General features: G+C 33.5%; 1 protein-coding gene across 6 annotated transcripts in view; it reads right to left on the reverse strand.

The window, feature by feature from the left end:
- Positions 1 to 8,263: 8,263 nt before the first annotated feature.
- Positions 8,264 to 27,108, reverse strand: part of AGL (amylo-alpha-1,6-glucosidase and 4-alpha-glucanotransferase) — a gene marked incomplete at its 3' end in the record, with an annotated part of 79,573 nt that continues 60,728 nt past the window's right edge. For 4 of the 6 annotated variants that reach the window (XM_082679992.1, XM_082679993.1, XM_082679994.1 and 1 more), the window contains exons 28-34: positions 24,962 to 25,097; positions 23,513 to 23,625; positions 22,446 to 22,657; positions 21,154 to 21,251; positions 19,294 to 19,381; positions 19,051 to 19,184; positions 8,264 to 11,117 (exon numbers count right to left, since the gene is read on the reverse strand). In XM_082679992.1, coding sequence (XP_082536118.1) covers positions 11,000 to 11,117; positions 19,051 to 19,184; positions 19,294 to 19,381; positions 21,154 to 21,251; positions 22,446 to 22,657; positions 23,513 to 23,625; positions 24,962 to 25,097 — 899 coding nt within the window. Of the gene's footprint in view, positions 11,118 to 19,050; positions 19,185 to 19,293; positions 19,382 to 21,153; positions 21,252 to 22,445; positions 22,658 to 23,512; positions 23,626 to 24,957; positions 25,098 to 27,108 lie in introns of those variants that run through there. The other 2 variants (XM_082679991.1, XM_082679996.1) reach the window with 2 other exon arrangements.

Consider the following 27,108-nt stretch of genomic DNA (forward strand, 5'->3'; position numbering starts at 1 on the left):
CTCTTAGGTGTATACCCAAAATGGAACTGTTGGTATGTTTAAGCTCATTAGGCAATGCCAAATAGTTTTCCAAAGCAGTTGTGCCAGTTCGCACCCCTATAAGCAGTGTATGAGAGTTCCAGCCACTCCATATCCATGCCAGTACTTGGTATTTTCTATTTTTGTTTTAGCCATCCTGGTGGGTGTAGCTGATTTGTATCTATTCTAGTTTGCTTTTCAAGGCCTTAACCTGTATCTAATCTTATCATAATTTATCCCAGAACAAATTGTGTTGCCCACATTCCTCAGATGTACCACACTTACTCTCACCTCCATCCCTCTACTCGTTATAGAAGACTGTTTAGGCCTGTCCAAGCGCCACTATTTTCCAAATCCCAATTTTTAGTGCACCTCTTCAATAAAGAACTCCTACAAGTTCAATGTGAACTAGAAAGTTTACCTGTTTCGTACGTATATCAGAGTGCGAGTTGTAGGTCCTGGGAGATAGAATAACATATTTGTTTAGCTGTGATGTCATATTTCAGTTCAGTTGTGGATGTTTCTTAGCCACTGTGGTCCTCTTTTGTCAGTCCTGACAAAACGAACTTTAGTCATTAATTTATTGAGCATATGCTGTATGTGAGGCTACAATATTCAAGGGTGAACAAGACTCATGGAAATTTCTTCTTGTAGGGGAAACCTCAAAACCCCCATAATAATTCTCAAAAGGTTTCATGAAATAAAGGTCATACACTAGAACCAAAAAATTAAAAATATCCAATATGTTAAGGTGCCATATTTTGGGGTAGTGTGTCCTGAACCCCATCACAATGTTCTAGGCACTGAGCTCCATTCTTCATGCTGTTTTCAGGTTAGAAATGTCTATCTAGCAGGGGAACTATTTTAATTAAATAATGTCTAATGTAGAATTGTAACTATTTAAATGCTGCAAAGAAATTTCACAGAGTCCGATGAGAGTATAATAAGGAAATCTGGTCTCTAGGACCAGGAAAGGCCCATTTAATAATGAAAAAGATGTAGAATACAGAATAATTTTTTAAAAGTTAAAGTATATACATGCCATATTGAATGAGGCTATGAGTTTTCTAAGCAGGGTTTGAATTTGTAATTAGTATATAAAACGAATTAGTGATTTTCTTAAGCATCTTTGTTTTTATAAATAGCACAGAACTTAGGTTTTGCTCATTTACAGTGGTTAAAATTTTCAAATGACTGGTTATAATATTCCAACATTTGGCAGTGACTTGGAAGTTTTCAATTTTTACAGAAATAGATGACATGGTCTTTGACAACTCCATGATAAATATTGGTGAGAGGAAATGTTTTACCTGTTTGTTGGGTTTTCATCAGGAACTGAAACATAGAATCATGTAGAAACGCCCATCTCAACATGCTTCACTTAAGTAACCCAAATGTCACTTACCCACTTTCCTTCTCTCTCAGTTGTTAAAGCTCATCATTACCTTCCTTCTTAAAAGACTTTGTGTACAAGAGAATATCTCTTGTATTACTTCCCAGACAACTATCATTAGGAGTAACCATTTACTGGAAGATGAATCAATACTAGCACAAGAGGTATACTAATTGTTAAAAGAAAGAAAGGGTAGAAAATTCAGCTAATTAAACCATTTGGTAAGTAAAGTCAGGAATGCTAAGAGCTTATTTTTATAATTTCTAAGCATAAATAACTCTGTGCACTACATTTACAAATAATTTTTTGTTCATTTTTTCCCTTTAACTGCATATTTTACTCGAGATAGAATGAGATTTAATGTAATATTCCGAAGAAATATATATGTCGCTAAAAATTACTAAAGAAAGATAATTACACAATCCTCAGGTCCTACTTTTAACTAAATAAAGATTCAGATATCTTTTAACTTTTAAACATCACATAATTAAATAGGACTAATCCAGCTCAAGATTCAACTTGGGAATTTAAGTTTGAATTTCCTGACTCTATTGATTACCTTTGAACTATTTGGTTATTGCCTTCAGGATTTTTAATTTCCCATTTGTAATCAAATTGTTCTGTAATCACATCTGGCTCTTGACTGACTTTTCCCTTTTTTGAAGGTTCTTCTGAGAAGAACAGTCATCTCTCTCCCTCTCCCCATCATATAATAATTTTTTTTTATTGTTGAGAATTTTAAATTGAGATATAATTGACATATAACATTATATTCATTTCAGATGTACAATATAATGATTCGATATTTGTATATATTGTGAAATGACCACCACAAGACTAGGTAACATTCGTCACTAGAGTTAACAAATTTTTTTTTCTTGTGATGAGAACTTTTAAGATCTATTCTCTTAGCAACTTTCAGGTATGTAGTACAGTATTCCTAACTATAGTTGCCATGCTGTACATTATATGCCCATGACTGTTATTTTATAACCGGAAGTTTGTACCTTTTGACCACTTTCACCCATTTTACTCACCCCCACCCTCTTCTTACCGTGGGAATTATTACAACCCGAAGAGGAGATGTGGAGTGAAATAAACTACCAAGGGTAAAACATCTATTCCAGGTATCTTTACTGGTATAGCCTGACTTTATTTAATGATAATGAAGATTGTATTATATATAGTACCATGCGATAATTTTCCTGTATCTATGGTATGAAAGTTTAGAGAAAACTGTTAAAACCCACAATTGTAACAAGCCTTGAAATATGTATAGTTGGAACACCAAAAATCATTTTGGTTCAACAACTTAGGATCAGAATACACAGGTTTTAATGATCTAAATAAATAGTTGAGATATTTACCTGACGTAATTGTGACTACTTAAGCTGTTTTAGAATGTTTTTGGCTGAAGTTTTTTTTTTTCCTATAGGAACAATGGGAATATTAAAAGATTATTAGAAAATGAAATTGCTTCACACACAAATAACATTTCTAGTATAAAATCTGAGAATTACGGTATTGATGGAACTTAGTCAAAATCACTTAGAGTTCTTGAAAAAGCGAAGATATTGAACCAAATAATATGGTTGCTTTGTCACTGGAACAATTATTTTCAAAGTTTAGTCCAAGGAGTTTTAGATTTTGTAGGTATTGAACACAAAGCTGTGCAGTTTTTTGTCTGCGAATACTGCTATGAGGCCATGCAATGTTTATAGTTCCTATGGTAAGAATAAGGTACTTTCAAGGAATAAAATAAAATAGGAGAGGGGAAAAAAGGGAAAGAAAGAAAGAGGAAAAGGGAGTAAGGGAAACCACAAAAAAAAGGAAGGTGAGATAAAAGGAGAGTAGGGTTTTAAAAAAACTGTTCAGCTATTCCTAAATAGGACTTTTTTATTTCTAAAATATATATATATATGTATAACCATTTCAACAGGATTACAAAAGACAGAAAAGAGTCAAATATAAAAATAAAACTGGAAGAAAAAAAAGAAGAGGGAAAAACTTGTTATCCAAGTTTTAAAATGGTAGGTTATATAAAATATATATTAAAATATTTATTTATTTGGCTGTGTCAAGTCTTAGTCGTGGCACATGGGATCTTTGTTGCTGCGTGCAGGATCTTTAGTTGCGGCACGTGGGATCTAGTTCCCTGACCAGGAACCGAACCCGGGCCCCCTGCACTGGGAGTGCAGAGTCTTAGCCACTGGACCACCAAGGGAGTCCCCATACAAAATATTCTTGAACTACCTGACTGGATAGGAAAGGAATTATGACAACCATCTGGTAAATGCATTCTCGAGTTAAATTTCAATAAAATGTAGCACCTAAGAACAACTTTGGTAATTTCAAAGATGATGTTAAATTAGGGAGCATTCTCTAACACAGCAGTCCCAAACCTTTTTGGCACCAGGGACCGGTTTTGTGGAAGACAATTTTTCCATGGATGGGGTTGTGGGGTGTGGGTTTGGGATGATTCAAGAGCATTACATTTATTGTGCACTTTATTTCTATTACTATTACATTGTAATATATAACGAAATAATTATACAACTCACCATAATGCAGAATCAGTGGGAGCCCTGAGCTTGTTTTCACTTGCCACTTACTGATAGGGTTTTGATATGAGTCTGCAAGCAACTGATTTATTATGGTCTCTGTGCAGTCAAACCTCTCTGCTCATGATAATCTGTATTTGCAGCTGCTCCCCAGCACTAGCATCACCGCCTCAGCTCCACCTCAGAACATCAGGCATTAGATCCTTATAAGGAGCGCGCAACCTAGATCCCTTGCATGTGCAGTTCACAGTAGGGTTTGTGCTCCTATGAGAATCTAATGCCGCAGTTGATCTGACAGGAGGCGGAGCTCAGGTGGTAATGCGAGTAATGGGGAGCGGCTATAAATACAGATGAAGCTTCACTTGCTCGTCTGCCACTCACCTCCTGCTGTGCGGCCTGCTTCCTAACAGGCCACAGACCGCTACTGGTCCGTGGCCTACAGGCTGGGGACCCCTGCTCTAACACACAGCATGTGGCCTTTCCATCATCCTGCTTACTTATTCTGTGAAGACAGCAGCTTGACTAGTTGTCTTGAGTTTGATGCTGTGGCTCTCACAGGCCTGTCAGATGGTTTGATGAATTTGGAGGGTGTTTGACTCCCAGTGTTCAGTGTAAAGCTTGTTCCATTCCCAAGGACCTGTGAAGCAAATCTTGCTGCAAATCTCATCAGAAAAATACTGCTGTGCAGGCTGTTTTAGTTATTTTACAGTCTTATCTTCCTAGAGCAGAATTCCTGGAATACACTGCTATTATCTTAGCTTGGTCTCAGTATTGTTTAAACTGGGGACAGGAAATTTGTTTCAGTTTTCAATTCTGTGTCAGGTTCATGGTTATTCATTTAATTAATCTTCTTTAAAGGTGCACATATGTTATATATTTTTTATATGGACAATATATTTCAAAATAATTTTTCTCTAGGAAAGCACTTGTACTTGAACATTCCTTAAGACGTTTCTAGACTGAAAACTGATAAGCCATGTCTTTAACAAGCCCAACAAACCATTACCCCTTTAATTATAAATGGTTTGCTCTTCCTTAGGTTGGGCATAAGGTAAAGTAGCCTCTGTGTTGAGAGCAGTTTTCTAACTAATGTGCGGCCCCATGGTAAAAAGGTTCCAAGAGTAATGAGATAGTTTTCTTTAGCCGTACAGGCCAAACATCTCTGACTAGTTGTCAGCAGCCAGAATCATCCTCCTTTCGTCTACCAAAATGCTGTTTAAATAGCTTTTTCTACATATTCCACAATATATAAAAGATTGGGAATCACTGGTTTAGGGAACTATGTTTTGTGGAAAATGGCATCTCTTAAACATTAGAATCACACGACATCTTTTAATCACTAGAATCCATTGACCCAATGGAACAATCACATTATGAGAAGCACACAGAAATGAAGATCCCCTTCATTCAAAATAACATATTTGTTTACTTCCGAGTAAGCAGAGATGAATTCCAGTAAGTTAAGTGAAGCTCTAATAGAAAGCTACTCTAGGTCTTAGAGTTAGTGCTTTGAAGTTGCTTTAAATAAAAAAGCTTATGTTTTCTAAAGACACTCAGAAACAAGGGAATTCTAAGTCTATTAAACAATTGCATTCTAGGTAATTATTCCAAACCATTTCATTTATTTTTCTGCTGAAATACATTTTTTCCCCTTTCACCAGTGATGAGAACCACCCAAACCGAAAACAACAAATATTTGTACAAAATTCCATCTTGCCTTATTAGTAGAGACTTCAATAATTGCTATTTTGCTTCTTTAAACTTTAATGTAAGTATAAAATTATGAATTAAAAATGTAAATATAAAATTATGAATTATAAAATTTGTTCTTATTTTAACCAAGCCATAAAATTTACAACTAATTTGAAAGATGTAAACCTTGAATTCTTTTCTCCTCAAGGTAAGGCTTTGGGAAGTCAAGAAGAAAAAGAATTTGGAGAAACCACTGATCAAAATAAGTAAATAGGTATTGTACATTTGTTCACAACATCTAGGAGACAATGAATTCATATTAAGAAAATTATATATAAGAAATTATAGAATATTTTTTGTCATTAGATACTAGCCTTGGTTCCTGATGACCACAGAACCAGCATATCAGCTCTGGATTGCACACTTCTGGACTTCTGTCTCATAGAGACCACTGTTATGGGCTCTGTTATGTGCAGTCAAACTTAATCCTAACATACTATGGGTTGCCTTCATGAATTCTTACTGCCCTGCAAGGTAGGTATTACCATCATTCTTGTTTTTACAGTTGAAAAAACAAAGACTCAGAGTGGCAAGTAATCAGCTTTGGAAAGAGTGAAAAGTTATTGTAACAAAACTGAAATGAGATTGGGGCCAAATTATAGAGTATCCCAAACGTCATCTGATCAGTGGTGGGATATAAGCAGTGTTCAAGAAAGGTTTTCCTCAGTTCTATGAGGGATGGTGTAAGTTGTGATCAATTAAGCAATCATTATGTTTGTTTAAGGACAAGACAAGAATGCAAATATAAAGTGGGGAATAGATGAGAGCCCAGGCAAGTAAAAGTGAAGCCTAAGATTCACTGAGTGTGATGTGGGAGTCAAGATGAATCATCTTTGGAGCACTTCCTTATGTTATGATTATAAGAAAAGATGTTTAGCGCCCAGTTTTGCACTTTCAAAATATATCAGTTACAATAAATATATTGAGTGTTTGCCTAATTAAGTACCATATTTGTTAGTGAACTTCTATAGATATAACTTGCTTCCTTTGACCAAAATTCTCATGGACCAATATGTTCCCTACTGCCTTTGAATTTTCTCTGTCTCACTTTTTTTTTTTTTTTTTTTTTTCGGTACGCGGGCCTCTCACTGCTGTGGCCTCTCCCGTTGCAGAGCACAGGCTCCGGACGCGCAGGCTCAGCGGCCATGGCTCACGGGCCCAGCCGCTCCGCGGCATGTGGGATCTTCCCGGACCGGCGCACGAACCCGTGTCCCCTGAATCGGCAGGCGGACTCTCAACCACTGCGCCACCAGGGAAGCCCTCTCTGTCTCACTTTGATAAGACACTTATATTTGCAAATTTATCCAAGTTGTATAACCTAACTCATGCATTTTGAGTCTGAATATTGAGCCAGTAATATATCAGTTATCCTATCAGGGCAGATTGCTGCAGATACATTTTGACCAGGGAGTCAAATGTATTATCTGACCAGGATATTAAGGGAGTATATATAGACCCAAGCAGAACAGCATCTAAGGATTTCCATAATCATGTGGGCAACTAATAATAGCCACAGCTTGACCTGTGGATGGATGGTGGCAAGAAGCATGAAGGTGAGCCAGAAGACTTCAGTCTTGAGGATCTTTGAAAAAGGATTTGTGGTAGGAAGATCAGGGATTGCGTTTTGGTCCAGTAATTTATCAGTCGTGTGACTTAGGGCAAGATGCTATAGCAATGTTCTCATACATAAAATGGGTATAATACTTCCAATATAAAATTGCCCATTATATGGTAGGGGCTCATAAATGTTTGTTAAATCTGAGTTTTTTATTCTAACTGGCAAAACAAACATTAGGAAGAATTTCAGCAATCTAAAAAAATAAAAATTGAATAAATGCAGACACTCTATGTTCTTAGAAGATTAAATACTGTAAATGTCAATTCCTATCAAATTACCTTACAGTGTTAAGTATAAGTTTAGTAAAAATGGTAAGAGAACACTCTTTGGACATGGAAAAGTACTTGAGAAGAACAAATAGGTAGGTATATAAAACAAGATTCTAAAAAAGGAGTAGGGGATTAGTGAGAGAAAGACAGTGAGGAAAAGCTCTAACAAATATTAAAACAAAAATTATAATAGTTAAATGACTGAACAGGCACAGATAACTTCAACGGTACATCCCAGAAGTACACCCTATTATTACATAAAATTCAATAATTTAAAAAAGGAATCACTACAAATCAAATTCAGTTCATGAGTTTGGATATAACAATTTTGAAAAAAAAGCTAAGTAATGTCTCAACTCATACTGTATGCTGCTGTAAATAGATAAATATAAAACCAGAATATAACACAGAAACAAAAGTTTATTAAATTATTGGACAATTAAAATGTCAATTAAATTTTGAAGAGATAGAAGAGTTCACAAAGATAAACACTAAAAAATTTGATCAAAGGAAAATGAAAAGCTTTTGTAAGTTAAACAAAAAACCTCCAACCAATACCAGATATATTAAGAAATATATATTAGGAAAAAATTGTGTCAAAATGACAAAGTATCAGTATTACTTAATAATTCAAATCTCATACAAATGGAAAAAAACCCCAAAACTGAGCAACTTACTTGAGTTTATTATTTTGGCACATTGAGGATCTATATAAATAAGTTTGGCAAGTTTGACAAATTCACTCATACTCATGAAAGAAAGGTAAACAAAAAATTCACAGTAGCGTGAAAGATTTCAAGAAATACCTGGGGAGTGTATAGCTGCTAACAGATCAGTTTGTACATCAAAAGTTAACTTTGCTTCTAATTTCAACATAGCTAATTAAATAAATTACCGAACAGCCTAAAATTCTTCTTCCTCTCTTTGTCCCCACACATCCTGCAAAAAGATAAAGCACCCAAAATAAGCAAGCCCTGAATAAATGGTAGTAGTCAGCATCAACAAATTAGTTAACTGGTAAATAATGGAATAAATGCAAAATACAGTCCTTTAGAAAAGATTTTTATTTTCTTGGCACACAGACATAAAAATGACATTTGCCTACTAGATAGAGCAGTTGAAGACATATCAGAAATGCATTGCAGTTCACATAGGTTATAATGCTCATAGACAGGATGACAGGTCTCATGTTTCCTCAATTATCTTTGAAATGTATTAAATTATCACAGCATACTGGTTAAACTGGCAAACTTCTCAAGTTAAAAAGTAAGAATGATTTGAATTAATTAAGAACCAAGGCACAGAACCATTTTCAATATGTAGTATAATGGTACATCACTCAGGAATGAAGTATTCTATTTAAATGTTTTTTAGTCAACATTTATCCCTCTAAAGTCTAAAACTATTATTTTAACAACCTTTGATGAAGTAATGTGTAACATGCCTCTTAAACTTTAAAATAGGCCATGCAGATTATAACAATGTTCTTTCATTAATATTCCTAGTAAGGAATATGAATCACTTAATTTTCTACTGCAACACAATATCCTAAAAATTTACTGAGGTGGATATTTGCCCTACCATAGATAACCCAATATGGTTATGTATTTAAAATTGTCAACTTGTTTGACAATTATTTATTTATTAGAGTTAATATATTCATTTACTTATTTATTTATCACATTTAATCATCAGCCAGCCATTGCTTCTTGCTTTTATATTTAACATATTTAATGTTGGTTTTTGGTTACTTTTCTTACCACTTTTAATATAGGAGTTAAATTAGAACAATAGAACTATGTGAATCTTTGATGACTAATGGTTCTGCCTCTCAAGGAAGGTCATTCTTTTTAACTGCACAGGTTAGAGAAGGTTATACACTGAGCAATAAAGAAGGAAGGGAAACTTGGAAATCAATGTGTTTATAGACAGTGGTCAGATTACTATCACAATGGTCGTTAAATCTGTAGGATTTAATCTGCTTTAGGTTGGGAAACCAGGAACGAAGCTAGTTAAAACTAAAGGAGGGTCGAGAATGGGTATTTGGTATCTGAAGCATTTTTACATTTTTACTACTCAGAAGTTTTAGCTTACTTGTTTTTCTTCTTTATTTTTACTCCTTCTTCAGAGTTAAGGTGGTTGGATATGTGACCTCTAGCTGAGAAGTGTTATTGCACCATTATTTTAACTATAAATACACAATTGAAAAATGAAATGGATTTTTGCAACTATTTCCTTTCAACTGTAAGTATAATGATCTAATTTAAGAGCCTTCTTGAGACAAAAACAGACAGTAAAAACAAAATTCATCTAGAAAATAAGTACTATTAAAAAATGTCAAATCATATAAATGTTAAAAGCCTTTTTCCTTTATGACTTTTCCAGATTTAAGGTATGTTAAAATAACATGAAAAGCTTTTCAAATGATTATACTGAACTCAAGATAACTACTGAATTCATATCTCTATTTATATTATGTTAAGATTGTTCTCAATGTTAAACTTGTCAACACATTTTGGTTACTAGGAAACCAGTATAATACACTTTTACACACAAACTAAAAATAGTTATTAAGTTTTAGAAAACTAATATAGTATTTTTTGTCTTTAAAGTTCTCATAAACATGGCCAACAATTTGCGTTACGAAAAGGTAAACCATCTCATAGTAGGACGCTGGCACTCAAGACTAATTTTATAAAACTGTTTTTAGAAAATAAATTCCTAATGCTTTGTGGTTTTTTCATATATCCTATGCATCATTAGCACAAGTAAATTATGTTAAATATACTGTTGAAATTCATTATATTAAAAACATGTTAATATATCAGTGAAAAAAATAAAAGCACATTATAAACATCTGTGCTCCAGTTATGAACGTATATTGCAGGTGGACACTTCTATGATTCAGCATTCATTTAGTATCTATTGAATGCAGTGTGGAAGGTGCTAGAAATACCATAGTAAAAGTATTAATTAACCACAGCCTATTTGGTATATATTGTTACTGAAGAAAATATATACCACCATTTAAAGATACTTTTTCATTTCTTTCATTATTACATTCTCATATTTCATTTTCACTTATGTACAAATAGAAGATTACATGATTTTTTCGTTTTCAAACTCTGGATTTCAAATTATTGATTTTTCTAGGCATTTGAAGAATACTTCCTGAATTCAAAAGACAAACATCCTATTTAAAAAAAGAAAAAAAGAAAAAGAAAAACTAATGCTTTACAGTCTTACCTAACTCGGGCATCAGTATTATATGAATGAGATTTTAAGAATGACTTTAGCATGTGCAGATAAAGCATTTACGTTACATTATTACCTTGCATTCAACAATAAAATTGATTGCATACTTAATGCAATCATATGCATGAGTCAACTATAAATCATAGAGAGTTTCAAGAATAGTAGCAATTGACCAGGCTTGTGTTTCACAGCTGAAAGGACAGTATTGGCCATTCTCGTTGGTCAGTTCTGGAAGTCCTTTCCAAGGGGATCTTAAAGAAAGAAAAGCCATTTTATGAGATATAATCAAACACATATCTTGTTGGATTAACAAAATAGGCAATACACCTGGGTGATTTTGTCTTCTCTTTTAGAAAACAATATTTACTCATTTACTACAAAATAAAACAGAATATCCTAAAGCTTGTGTATAAAGAATTTAGATTGAAATTATTCTTTGATATTCAATCTTTTGGATTTAAGACTTTCAATTACAAAGGAATCCCTTTATGTATTAAAAACAGAGGAAACTACCATCCCAAGAAATATATAAGTATAGATACAAACATCCTCTCAGGCCTAATTTTATTTCTTTTGGAGTAAGTTTATGAGACTCAAATTGTAATTATGTGACTGTATTATGTTTGATCTTGACAAAATTATAAAATGAATATGAAATGATGAAGAAACACTGGATTATGACTAGGAAAAGAATGCCAATTAAAAACAATCTAAATTTCCATACTAATTTCTCATTATCCTGAATAATAATACAGTTAGTATTTATTGTGCATTTATTATGTTCTAATACTAAGTGCTTTATATACATTATCTCATTTAATGCTCACAGCAACTCTATAAGGTAGGTATCATAACTATTCCTATTTATAGAGGAGGTAAGAGAAGTTTATGAAGGTTAATGACTTGTTCCAGATCTCACTATCAAAACACAGCATTATTAGCATATCAAATTTATTTTTCATTTTGATGTAATGTAATCCCTTAAATATGAAATGAAAATTTAAAAAAATACAGAATTCTGTAATGTTTCATTTTTTTGGTTCATTTTTTGTTTCATTATTATGCTTTGTAACTTACATATACTTTTCTGAAGATATGAAATATTTCATAATAAAAATGAAAAAATGATTCAATTAGGTAAATATGGCAATATTTTGAATAATAATTAATAATAATATCAGCTAGGTACCATATTTCAAAAAACTGTCATAGAGAAATAGAAAACATAGAAAACTTATTCATTTTCAAGTGTTCAAACTACTTCAGAGTAACATGTCAGATTACTGAAGTTGGGTTCCTGAGTATCTATAATGGGCTAAATTGTGTCCCCCTCAAAATTCATATGTTGAGGTCTTAACCCTCAGTACCTCAGAATGTGTATTTATTTGGATATAGGGTTGTTGCAGATGTAACTAGTTAAGGTGGATCAGGGTGGGCCCCTAATCCAATATGATTGGTGTTCTTACAAAATAAGGAAATTTGGACACAAACATGAACACAAGGAGAATGCCTTGAGAAGACTGGAATTATGCTGTACAAGCCAAGGAAATGACAGAAGCTAGGAGAGAGGGCTGAAAGAGATCCTTCCCTAGTACCTTCAGACAGAACACGGTCCTGCAAATGCCTTGATTTCAGATTTCTGGCTTCCAAAACCATAAGACAATACATTTCTGTTGTTTAAGCCACTCAGTCTGTGGTGCTTTATTACAGCACTCCTAGCAAACTAATATAGCATCAAAATTAAGAAACAAACTTACAGAACCATTAAATGCTGCTCATAATTGGATATGAACACAAGAACGTGGAAGATACCCATACTTGTATAAAGAAGTCCCCTTTCCCTTGCTTTCTGAAAAATTCATTCCTCAAGTCATTAGGTGGGACCAAGAAGGTCAGTAACTACAGTTGAGGAGGGAAGGAGAGAAGGGTAGCAGGAGTAGCACTGAGTAGAATGTTAGAGTCTAGGGGGTATGAGGAAGGAGTTCACAGCAAGGGTGGGGGTAGTCCAGAGCCCAAGTGGTGCAAGGAGAGCATCCATGCATAAGAGTGGCCTACATGGGGTTGTCAGGCCCAAGGAAGGTGAAGAGGGCATCTATGTCTTGTGGCACCCCAGCATGGGATATCAGAGCTAGAGCAGGGTGAGCTGGGTCCATGTGGTGGCGACAGCAGAGTATACGAAGCAGTAGTTTTTAAGACACTGAATATTAAGCAACAAAGAAGAATGATTCCTAAGAAATAAGAAAAAAATTGAAGTGAGTCCTATGATTACTATACCTTCCTGTCTTGAGAGAGCTTCTAGGATTTGACAAAGGGAGGGGAACCCAGGTGGATCCTGGCAGACTCTTTGAGCTGAAGAGATGGAATTGAGAGTCCAGAAAGACCAAGACAGTTAGAATTTTCAGGTCAGAGTACTAGAGATGAGATAATTGTACAAACAGAGAACTCTGGAGACATGTAAAGGGTCCCACTCAAGTATTTGCAGCATAATCATCAGCAAATACACAAGAGAAAACTAACCAAGGATGCGGAAAGAACCACCCAAAAGTATTAGATGAAGTAGTACCTGCCATTCAGAGAGGGTCAGGAACAGTGCTTATTCCCACCAGGTAGATTTGAAAACTTTGTAATTTTAGGGAAATGGGATAGAGAACTCAGATGAGTGTTGACTCATTAGTGTAGACTAATTAGTCCTGAACTAAATGCTGTTCTGGTTAGGTCCAAAAAAAGTTAAAATCAAGTCCTGAAAAGATCAGGCTGTTTCCAAATAATTTAACTGCATTCCAAACTAAAGTTCAAGAATATTTTTATGGAAATACAGAAAAAAATCCAACATCCAAGAAAGTAAAATTTACATCTAGCATCCAATAAAACACTAATAGGCAAAGAACAGGATAATATTAACCATAATAAGAGAATATCACGAGTGAAACCAATCCAGAAATCAATTAGCAAACAAAGACATTAAAATAGTTACTGTAACTGTATTCCATATGTTCAAAATATTAGGCAGAGACATGGAAGATATACAAAAGACCCAAATCAAACTTCAAGAGATTAAAACTACAATGTATGAAATGAAAAATACACTGAATGAAATTAATGGCAAATTAGATATAAGGATGACAGCAGATTTCTTGTCAAAATAGTGCAACAACTTTAAAGTACTAGAAAAAAACTTGTCAACATTGAATTCTATACACAACAAAAACACCTTTCAAAAAATGAAGGCAGATACTTTTTTGACATACAAGAGCTTAAAGAATTCATCATGAGCAGACCTGATATAATAGAGGAAGTCCTTAGGCAGAAAAAAAATGATACCAGATGGAAATATGGATATTCACAAAGAGATGAAGAACACTGGCAACTATGTATTTATATAAGACTTTTTTCTGTATTATTTAAATAACCTCAAAAGATAACTGATTGAAAGAAAAATATAACAATGTAGTATGGGCATTATAATATATGTAAAAGCAAAATAGATGACAATAATAGCATACAGGTCTGAAGGGAAGAAATGGAACTATACTATTTTAAGGTTCTTATAGTACACTTGAAGTGCTATATCTTCACTTGAAAGTAAACTATGGTAAGTTAAAGATGTATACTATACACCTAAAGCAAACATTCAAAAAACTGAAATAAGAATAGCTAATCAGCCAACAAAAGAGATAAAATGGAAATAAAATAATCAGTCTAAAAGAAGCAGGAAAAAAGAAAAAGCTAACAAAGAACAGACAGGATAAACAGAAAGCAAATAGATTTATACTTAACCATATAAATAATCACATTAAATGTAAATGGTCTAATCATCCCAATTAAAAGGAAGAGATTATCAGGCTGCATAGATAAATAAGACCCAATTATATGCTCTATGTATAAGAAACCTACTTTGAATATAAAGACACAAAAAGGTTAAAAGCAAAAAGATGGAAATATATATATCATTCTCATAACTAATCAAAAGAAATCTGGAGTTATAATAACTATAAATAGAGTATAATCTTTAAAAATTGTGACTCACTGTATTGTACACCTGTAACATATAATATTGTACAGCAACTATACTTCAATTAAAAAAACAGATTCACACACAAAAAAAATCTGGAGTGCTTATATTAATATCAAACAAAGAAGATTTTGGAGCACAGGCATATTGCCAGTGATAAAGAAAGTCATTTCATAATGATAAAAGGGTCAATTCATCAAGAGAACATAATAATTCCAAACACTTATGCATCTAATAATAAGGCTTCAAAATACCTGAAGCAGAAACTCATACAACTCCAAGGAGAAATAGACAAATCCATAATTGTAGCAGAAAATGCCAATACCCATCTCTAGGTAACTCACAGAACAAGTAGACAGAAAATCTGTGAGTACTTTGTATAACACTACCAACCAACTTGATCTAGTCAACATTTTAAGAACACTCTACCCAACGACAGCAGGAGGCACAGTTTTTCACTTGCAAAGAGTTTAGTGACCTAGTTAGAACATATTCTGCATCATATAATAAGTATCAATAAGTTTAGAAAGATAAGTCATATTAGATATATTCTTTGACCACAATAGAGTTAATTTTGAAATCAGTGACAGAAACATCGCTGGACAATTCCCAAATATTTGAAAACTAAATAACACCTTTCTAAATAACACATGAGTCAAAGGGGAAACCAAAGGGGAAAACAGAAAGTGTTTCAACTGAATTAAAAAAAAAACCACAACACATCAGAATTTTGGGGTATTGCTAATTTAGTACATACTGGGAAATTTATAGCACTAAGTACCTATACTAGAAAAGAAGAAAGGTCTTTAAATCAATGACCTCAACTTACACCTTGAAAAAACAGAAAAAGACAAATTAACCTGAAGTAAGTAGAAGAGAATAATAAAAAGTAGAGTAGAAATCAATAAAATAGAAACTGAAAACCAATACAAAAAGAAAACCGATGAAATCAAAAGGTGGTTCTTTAAGAAGACCAATAAAATCGATAAGCCTCTAGCCAGGCAGATCAGGGAAAAAAAAAGAGAAAATACAACTTATCAATATCAAGAATGAGAGTATTGCCATTACTACAGATTCTATAGACAATTTAAAAAGTAATAATGCACTTTAGATGAAAGCATTTCTTGAATTGTGACTTTTTTTTTTTTTTTTTTTTTACTTATTCTATCATTTATTGAGGAAAAAGTTTTACATATTAGGGTAAAGCAGTAGAAAGCAGTGACACGGAACTCCATCATTTCCAGCCTCATGTAGCCAAGAGAACAAGCCTTGAGGACTTAGTGGGGACAGTGCTGGCCATGCACCTCCCCACAGGTGACAAGTATTTTTGATCTATCTTTTCATTTAGTCTTGACAGCAAGTAATGAGATATTATTCTCATTTTATAGATGAAGAAATTTAATTCAGAGAGGTTAAGTAACTTGTTCAAAGTCACATGCAAAAATAAGCAGCAAGGACAGAATTTGAAATTCAATCTGAATCCAAAGCTCATAGTTAAAGCATATTATGCTATCAAAAGTAGCTACAGGAAACAGCAAGAAATAAAAATGGAAAGGTAGTTTGAGAAAAAATTGTGGGAATTAAAGAATTTGGATTTCATTCTGTAGCCAGTGGGGAGTTACTGAAGATTTTTAAACATAAGATTAAAATTGTGAGTTATATTTCCACAAGATTGATCTTGTTTGGGGTAATATGCCAAAATGGAGAAAAGAGAGTGGAAGTATGGAGGTTATTGCCTAGTCCATAGAAAAGGTTATGAGTTACGAATCAGGCATTGGCAACAGAAAGGAACACGGTGGGCTGTTAGAAGGAACAGAACTATAATCAAGTCTCGACAACTATCTGGATGTTCTGGAGAGGTAATGAAGTAAAATTTAAAAGTACCTGGGGTGTTTAAGCTTGCAGAGCATGAATAATGGTAATACTGTAACAAAGATGGGAACTATAGGAAGAAAAAACGTGTGAGAGAAAATGAGTGATGGCAGAAGGCCATCCGAGGTAACAAGTTTATCAGTAGCTAAAAAGTAGAAGTGGAGTTTATGAAAGTTAAAAATTACCTGAAGAGTGAAGATGTGAAATTAGGTGAAATATAACAGAAGACAAGTCAGATAGAAAAGAAAGGAAGATCAAGGATAGAGTTTTGGAGAATGAACATATTTAGGTGCCAGGAAGCAAAGCCAGAAAAACAGTAAATAGAGCCAATAGTGTAGTGGTTAAGAGCACAGCCTGTGAAGTCAGCTTGCCTGGAGTTCAGCAAGAGCTCTACCAAATTACTTGCCATTTGACTTTGTATAAATTACTTAACTTTCTAAGCTTAATTTATAAAATAGAGACAGTAGCTCATATCTTGAGTTAGTATCTCGTCCGTGTTACATGTACTAATATATTAATCCTCAAAACAATACCAGCACATCCATTTAAGATGAGGAAACTGAGGCTCAGAGAAGTTAAGTAACTTTCGCACAGCCACATAGCTAGTAAGTGGAGATGTGAATAACAATAATAGGATAATAATAATAGTAGTAGCTATTTTATATAGTTTTTTGGATGAAATGAGTAATGTTATATGAATGCATTTAGAACAATATCTGAAGATAGTAGCTATTCAATAAATATTATTTGCTATTATTATAGTTGTTACTATTACTAGGTTAACAAGAGAAGCCTAATGCTGTGGCTAGCATAATGTTTTTCATGAAAAGAGGAAAGCAACAATGTCAAATACTATAGCCAGGTCAAAGAAGAGAACTGAAAGGAAGCCATGGGATCTGGGAACCAGAAAGGATCTTCTTGAGTGGCTTCACCAGAGTGGTGAGGGCAAAACAAAAGCCAGATTGTACGTGGTGATGACTGACTGGGTGTCAGAAAAGAAAAATAAATGAGGTTAATTGTATAGAAAATGTACTGAAAAGAGAACAGAATGATAAAACAAGGCTTGAGGCAGGAACAGCATGAAGGGACTTTATTTTAGGATAGGCTGACAGATATCTTTGTAGCTTAGGAAGGAGGCATCAAGTGGAATACCAAGAAAGGCTAACTATTTGACAAGGTCATGGAACAGGTCGGAGGTATGTGATTATAGGTAAAGTAGAAGAATCATCTCTGCAGTGCAAGATATTCTTACTCCTCGTGGAAAAAAAGGAAGAAAGAGAAAAGCAATGCAAATATTGAGAAATACTTTGGCCAGTAAAGGATGGAATATAAGAATGTTCACATCACACAGACTTCAGACTTAATCTCTAGATGAGGCAGAAGTGTGACAGGATTAGGGTTTCTGTGACTATACTTAAGCTAATGAAAATAAACTTTAAATAAAAAGAAAAATTTTGACAACATTCATGTTGCTAGATGGAAGTCCCTCATGTTCTTATAATAGAGGAGATAAAACTATGATGTTTATGCATATTTATGCATAATTATTCTGAGCAATAAGATGTACATATATCTAGGTTTAATCTAGAACTTGTGAAATTAAGATACCTTTTGACTGAGTTATATCATCTTATAAAGACACATAACTCTGATACTATTTATCTGCTAATAATTAGGACAAAGGAGGTGACAAAACACCAACACTGATATTTTAATTATAATGAAATCATTTCTGAAGATTATTTATTGATATATCTTTAAATCAGTTAACTCAAAAGGCCCAGCCTGAGACTTTTAGTTTTTGTATTTATCCTGTGCTAACCATACCCAAAAATATCAGCTAAATTTTAAAAACCAAAGACTATTCCACCACATGTATAAATCATGCAATATCAAGTCTTTAAATTAAATAACAACCTAAAATAATTAAAAGAAGGTGAAAATTACATAGAACTTGTGTTAAAGAGTAAAGTTTTCAGATTTCACATAGAATATACTGAAATGAATTCTAAGGAAATGCCATTTACTAGCTAATAAATAGACTAAACATTAATTTTTTTTTTTTTTGTGGTACGCGGGCCTCTCACTGTTGTGGCCTCCCCCATTGCGGAGCACAGGCCCCGGATGTGCAGGCCCAGCGGCCATGGCTCACTGGCCCAGCCGCTCCGCGGCATGTGGGATCCTCCCGGACCGGGGCACGAACCCGCGTCCCCTGCATCGGCAGGCGGACCCTCAACCACTGCGCCACCAGGGAAGCCCCTAAACAGTAATTTTGAAAATTACATGCCCTGACGACTTACCTCTCAAGATGAACATAATGTCGAGAAAGAACATTTTTAACCAAAAATATAGTCTTTGAAGTAATCTCCGGACCCATCAATTTGGAAAAATATAATTTCGCGCGAAGAAAATACCCAACAGGCCACAGCCACTCCTGAAAAAGATAATTTAAAAGTGAAGGAAAAAAAAGAGCTGTGGATATCAAAAATTATTTGAAAAATAACTTTAATTGAAAATTCAAAGAAGAAAAATTAAATTCTTACAGGTCCTTGGTGATAATTGAAACCTTTAGCAAGACTGTAGTTGTCGTTGTCTAAGGCATTGTCATAAGTTCCACAATAAACCATATCACTGCAAAATAATTGAAATTTAGGTTAAAAAAAGATCAGGCATTACACAGAAAGCATTAGAAAAATTTCCTAATAGCAAAGGTAAGAACTAATCAAATTATTTTGTTTTCCAATCTCTAGACTAAAGCTCATCATCCATTTAACCTTAAATTAGTATATACTGAATTCAGAATGTGTTAGGGAATGATTAAGAAACACTTACTGCCTAATACAAAAAATACAAAATATACAGATATCTTGCCTTCAAGGAGGCACTAAATATTGGTTGAATTTAATTATTTCACTAGGCCTCTAATATACTTATAACAATTAAAATATACACAGAATAATTTGAATTAGTAAACATTAAAGATAAGGTTTTATTAATTATTATATATTGGAAAGATTGTTTTTTAAACTTCTCCATGAAGTTATTTTAAAATTAAGTAAACTTGGTACATTATTAGATTATAAATAGCAACTAAATGCACACAATTTACACATACTTACAAATTAAAGTTACAAACACTGCAACATTTAATACAAGACAGTTATCTACACTCTGTTTAATTAAATTATTACTTTTTTTTTCTTTTAGTGAGATAGATAGAACTTGCAATGAGTAAGCTTTTACTGTGGGTTTTAGTTTTGACCAGTGGTTCTTAACACTTCTGAAAATATTGAGAATACTCTAGAATGCAGATAAGTACACACATATAAAATTTTGCATCTCAAGACTGAAATGAGTACATAATAAGTCAGGAAAAATCTACAAAGGTAAAGGTACTACAAAAATGAGGATCTCTCATACATGAAAGAGAAAGCAAATTGATGATGGGTATCAAGCTTTAAAGCAAAAAAGTAGAAGAAATACAGAAAGGTCATTAGAAACAAAAAAAATTGAAAAAGAGAAGAAATACAAAATGAGATAAACACATAATCATAAAAACAAAATTATTTATTGGTTTCAGTAAAAATAGTGGTGTAATTACTTAGAGAGGATGGAAAGGGTTTGTGGCAAGGTAAGGACAGAGTTAAATCCTCATCTGTCATCGCAAGCAGTAAGCAAATAATGTCTAATATTTAAAAGAATCAAGAAACAGGTGCAAACACATACCATTTAGAAATATGGAAGGAACTACTACGAGCAACAATTTAGAAAATCAAGGTTGTCTCTGAGGAGACAATACATCTATATTTCCAATGTTAATGATAATCATGTATGACTTTTACAGTCAGAAAAAACAGGCATTAGAAAATATTCATGACATATTAGTTTATAAAATTAAAATTCTTTTACTGATTATTGAATATAGGACAAGCCAAAGGCATTTTGAACACTGATGTTAATGAAGATACAAAACGGATTTTTAAAAATTCAGTTTGAATGCAATTTTAGAGATTTTATTGATAAGCAAAAAAAATTATGGCTTGGTGCAATAAAATATCCACAACATGGGGCTTCCCTGGTGGCACAGTGGTTGAGAGTCCGCCTGCCGCTGCAGGGGACACGGGTTCGTGCCCCGGTCAGGGAAGATCCCACATGCCGCGGAGCGGCTGGGCCCGTGAGCCATGGCCGCTGAGCCTGCGCGTCAGGAACCTATGCTCCGCGACAGCAGAGGCCACAACAGTGAGAGGCCCGCGTACCGCAACAAAACAAAAACAAACAAAATATCCACAACATTCTTAATACTTATACTCTAACTTACTCTGGATCCAAACTTTTCATGCCAATATGAATATAATTGTATATTAAGTATAATATGAACAAAATTCTTAGTACTTATAACTTACTCTGGATCCAAAGTTTTCATGCCAAGAGGACCAAGCAATTTTTCTCCTGCAATCTCCAAAGCTTTCCATGCTTTTTCTGTAGTAAAGAGCTCAGGGGCCTAATGAGTGTTAAAAACAAATATACAAACTTTTTAAGATCACAGAAGAATTAGTGTCCACCCACTTTGGAAAATAGACTATAAACTTGGAAAATTACGAAAACTTTAAAAATACAGTGCCGGTCAGAAATCAAGTGCAGATGCCTAATCAGACCTAATCCTATCAGGCCAACTTGGAAGTGCTGATCTTGGCCTTAGAGGTTAGGAAAGCTGTTTGAGGTGATTGTTTCCTTGTGTCACTTAAGAAAGTATACTAGCTCCAGAATGAAGCTGTCACAGCTACAGTGAAGGCAGAACACATTTAAACCCATATAATTCATTCTTTAGAAGATTTACAATAGCTTCAAGTTCATCTGGAACTCATTTTTTGCTTTTAGGGTCATAATATAATACAGAAGGATTTGCACTCCAATAGTATGAGTAAATTTACTTGTGATGTAGAGAAGGAGAGAAAGCATTGGTGACTAAGAATCTGCATTAATTTTAAATGTTAAATGAAATCAAATGCACACTGAATCAAAGCTACCATTATGTACCTTAGTATTTTTTATTCTACTATAATTAATAATACTACATTTAATACTCTTTTTGACAAAGTGGCAACATCTAGGCGGGCATAGAAGAACACATACCTTCTCTATTTTACTGTATTTTTAGACTAGGTATAGAGAAGGTAAGGAGAGTCTAGAATTCTTGGCTAGACAGAACTCATTAGTGCAATACAACAAAGAAAACGTAATGTGAATTGAAGCTACCCATATTAGTTCATTAGTCCAGATGTTTCCAACTAGTGTGCTGAGGCACTGGTCATGGCACAGGTGTGCTGAAATACAGATGCCCTCTGCTTTCAAGACAGCTGGGTAGGGCCTGGGGCTAACTGAAGCAGCTGGATCTGGCAGCGACCTAATCCATTTGGGCCAGCGTGCTGTACAAATATCATCATTTTCTATGTGTGTTATTGAGAAGAACTTCATTAGTCATCATCCATTATTTTCTATTTTTTGACACCAAATGTTATAGGTTAATGGTGATATGCATAATGCTTTATTCATCAGAAAAGACCATATAAAACTAGCTGGTGAACAATGCACTTTTTAGCAATTCAATGAATTTGAAAACAAATGGGAATAAAGAACTAAATAAACCCTATCATAACATTTTTGAAATTTGGAAAGAACAGAACAAATCACTTACCACAACCATTGCTATGGTAAAATTAGGCCTGAGCTGGTAGTCACACCAAGGGCTTGAAGCTCCATAACTATCTTTGTATATGCCACGTTTATGCACCAGATTAGAATGCTTTTCATTGACATCGGAAGGGTCTTCTGACACATAAAATAACTTTTCAAAGTTATCTTGTATTTTTCTGTTCCATTCATCATATGAGACTCTCACAACTTTTCCTGAAACATTACAAAAGACTTGGTAGTTTTAGGCATTCAAAGAAACCCATACATTTAGTTACAGCTAAAGAGTAATATTTAGTCAATAAATTATCCACTTTTTAAAACTGTCAGGGCTTTTTGAAGAACACTACCCAGAAATTAAAAATTATCTTTCATTGTATTACCAAAAAAGGATTAGACTCTAACAAATGATCCCAGATCATTTGTCTTTGTTTGGATCACTCTTACATTTGATAAAATTATCTTTATTGAGCACTTGAAAGGAGGCTAGTTTGAATTGAGAGGTGCCAGAAGTATATACTGTATTTATATATATATATATTTATATATATACTGCATTTCAAAGACATAGTACTCCCCAAAAGAATGTAAAATAGTTCATGAATAATTTCATATTGATTATATGTTGAAATAATATTTGGTATATATTGAGTTAATAAAAAATATAATCATAATTAATTTTACCTGTCTCCTTTAACTTTTTTAAAATGTAGGTACTAGAAAATTTTAAATATGTATGTGACTTAAATTATATTTCTATTGGACAGCACTGCTCTAGAAAAAGAGATGTAAAGATTTCATAATTGTTCACCAAAACTTGACTTGTTCACAGTCATACTGAGGAAAAAAAATAAGTATGATGCTCTTCATATCTCAGTTCAAAGTTGCTATAAAAATATGGTTAGTAATCAGGTTTGTTACAGTTTTCATACTAGTAAATTAATGGTTTGTCTTTCCCCTTAATCTTAAGGGTTTTCTAATACTAGTTCGTTGAGTCACATGATGATTACGTAGGTTAAGAATATAGACAGTACATTTGGAGTTTCTTTGTAAACAAAAGAAACAGCTTACCATGTCTTTTTACTGTAACTTCATGATAAGGAAAAATATTTTTTTGGGATAATTCCAGCAACCAACGAACGGCAGATTTACTCAGGCCCACAATTTCCACAGCAGACCCATCTCTAAAATTAAAAATAAATTTTACTCTGTGACAATGAGTAAATTAAGCACTATCTAAAGAGCATTCAGGGACTTCTCTGGTGGTGCGGTGGAAAGACTCCACGCCCAATGCAGGGGGCCCGGGTTCAATCCCTGGTCAGGGAACTAGATCCTACATGCATGCTGCAATGAATCAGAATTCGCATACTACAGCTAAGGAGCCCGCGTTCCGCAACTAAGGAGCTGGCGAGCTGCAACTAAGACCCGGTGCAACCAAATAAATAAATATTTTTTTTAAGAAAGGGCATTCAAAAAACAGCTTTGAAGAATTATATAACACATTATAAAAATGACTGTCTATAAAAAAATCCTCACTTTATAGGAATGTGCACTGCATATATAAGAAATTGTGATTCACTTTGCTATACAGCAGAAACTGACACAGCAGTATAAAGCAACTATACTCCAATTAAAAGAAAAAAGAAATCATTCCTCTTATTACTTTGCCATTGCTTACCAACTTAATGTATTTTAAAAAAATTCTATGAAGTAGAATAGAGATTATGGAGTAAAAGGAGATAGCTGCTGGAAAAAGGCAGAAGTAGGAGTCAGAGAATACTGAGATAGAGTTCCAGTGAAAAAGATAGAAAATACGGGATACTGAATTGAAGAAAGTCAGGGAAGGTAAACATCATAATTTGAAAGCTCATTTTTAAGGAAAATGAAAGGGAAGTATGAGATCTAATAACTCACCAAAATAAACAGGTTTTTAAAAGAATTTGTAAAACATGTAATGACAACTACTATTCAATAATTTTTTTTGACAATTCTGATTGAAGATAAAATTTGGAATAAGAAAATAGTTTCTCAGACTTGATATTGTAGTAAGAACTTGAAATCATAAAAAGAAATGATGGGATAAAAGATTTAAAAATTAAGGGGAAAATGTTCAGAAAGTGAAAGGATTTCATAAAAGACAGGACAACTGGTTGTTTTCTATATTTACAAAAGATAATAATAATGAAATACTTACAAAGAAAACACTTCATGTTATAAAGAAATGTCTTAACTATGGGGATAATAAGTCATAAAACTTTCCTTTGAGGTGCCTGCAGGTAGTCAACCCATGAGAACGTCCAGAAGAGAACAGATAGCTTTACTTGATGACTTATATCAAGAGGATTGCGTATGTGTATATTAGGGGAGAGAAAAGGAGTGCGTGGAAGGGGAAGTAGGGGAAAGGAAGGAAGATTTTGACTGATTTAACATGAAGATTTCATGGTTAATAGAACAGAAGATTCCACAAGTATGTAGTTTTACAAATGATATAACTATATAAGCACTAAAAATAAACACTACCTTGGAGTGGCTGGGATTCCTTTGTTTCTAGCTCTGTCACTTTCTCCCATTTTATCCATCCATGTACCACAATTTAAGCGATTTCCTCCATAAACAAATCCTGTTTCTTCATCAACCCCTGCAGTTATATTAAAACCTAAAAAAGAAAAATAAAACATTTATAAAAATATAATAAATTAGGACAACTACTCTAGAGAGTAATCTGGTAATACCTTAAAAGTTGAAGATGTGCATATTCTACCACATAATAATTTCGTTTCTAGACATACACTCTAGAGAAATGCTTACCTATGTGAACATGGAGACACATACAAGAATATACATTGCAACACTGCTTGTAATAGCAAGAAAATAAAACTGCTGAGAAGAGGAACAGAAAAACCCTAGTCTAGTTATATAATGGGAAACTCTATACCATTTAAGATTAATGAACTACATAAAGCAAAATGGATAAATCAGAATGACTGAGTAAATAAGTTGCAAAAGATATGCATAATAAGATGCCTTTTCTGTAAAATTTAAAATATAGATAATACTAACACATATAACCATGTATGTCTATATGGCTATGTCTAATATGATAATATTTGTATAAAATTAGAAAACATAAAATACATAATATACATTATACAGTATATACTATGATATACTGAATATATGCTACATAATATATATCATACATAATTTACACATACTCAAACACACATAAACACACAAAATACAAAAATATACATGGAAATAGTAAATCCTGATTACAGGATGGTTGTTAATTCTAGAGAGTGAGGGAAGAGAAAGAGATAGAGATGAAACTTTAGTGGTATCTGTGGTGTTTTATTTCTTTTCAAAACAAAAGAGAATGATCTGAAGAAAATCTAGCCAATTGTTAATATCTGTCTAATTTAAGTTCTAGGTTCAAAGCATAATTTACATCATTATCTGTATGTTGAGATATTTCATAATTAAAATTAAAAATTTAAATAACTCAGAGATGATGAACACAGATGCAAAAATCCTCAACAAAGTATTAACAAACCAAATTCAACTTGAAAAAGCATATACCATGATCAAGTGGGATTCATCCTAGGGATGCAAGGATGGTTCAATATTCATAGATTAATCAATGTGGTATCTACACATCGCATTAAAAAATTAAAGAATAAAAATCATATGATCATCTCCACAGATGCAGAAAAAACTTTTGACAGAATTCAACATCCATTTATGATTAAAAACTCTCAGCAAAGTGTGTATAGAGGGAATGTACCTCAACATGATAAAGGCCATATATGAAAAGTCCACAGCTAACATCATACTCAATGGTGAAAAGTTAAAAGCTTTCCTGCTAAATTCAGGAACAAGACAAGGATGCCCACTCTCACTGCTTTTGTTCAGCATAGTATTGGAAGTATTGGAAACCACAGCAAACAGACAAGAAAAAGAAATAAAAGGAATCCAAATTGGAAGGGAATAAGTAAAACTGTCACTGTTTGCAGATGACATGATATGATATACAGAAAATCCTAAAGACACCATCAAAAGATGACTAGCGTTCATCAATGAATTTGGTAAAGTTGCAGGATACAAAATTCACATACAGAAATCTGTTGTGTTTCTATATACTGATAATGAACTATCGGAAACAGAAATTAAGAAAAAAATCTCATTTACAACTGCATCAAAAAGACTAAAACACCTAGGAATACATCTAACCAAGGAGGTAAAAGACCTGTACTTGGAAAACTATAAGACATTGATAAAAGGAATCTAAGATGATACAAACTAATGGAAAATATACAGTGCTCATGGACTGGAAGAATTAAATTGTTAAAATGACCATACTATCAAGGCAAATTACAGATTCAATGCAATCCCTATCAAAATACCAATGACATTTTTCACAGAACTAGTTCTAAAATTTGCATGGAAACATAAAAGACCCCAAAGAGCCAAAACAACTTTGAGAAAGAAGAAAAAGATTCCCTTCAATGGGGAATCAAGATGGCAGAGTAAGAGGATGTAGAAATCACCCCTCTTCCCAAAACACATCAAAAATATATATACATTTGGAAAAATTCTCATGGAAAACTAACTGGAACCTGGCAGAAGAACTCCTTCACAACCAAGGCTGCAAAAATTATTCCCATGTA

The sequence above is a fragment of the Grampus griseus genome (assembly GCF_964374135.1).
Source record: "Grampus griseus genome assembly, chromosome: 1".
NCBI classification, from domain to species: Eukaryota; Metazoa; Chordata; class Mammalia; order Artiodactyla; family Delphinidae; genus Grampus; species Grampus griseus.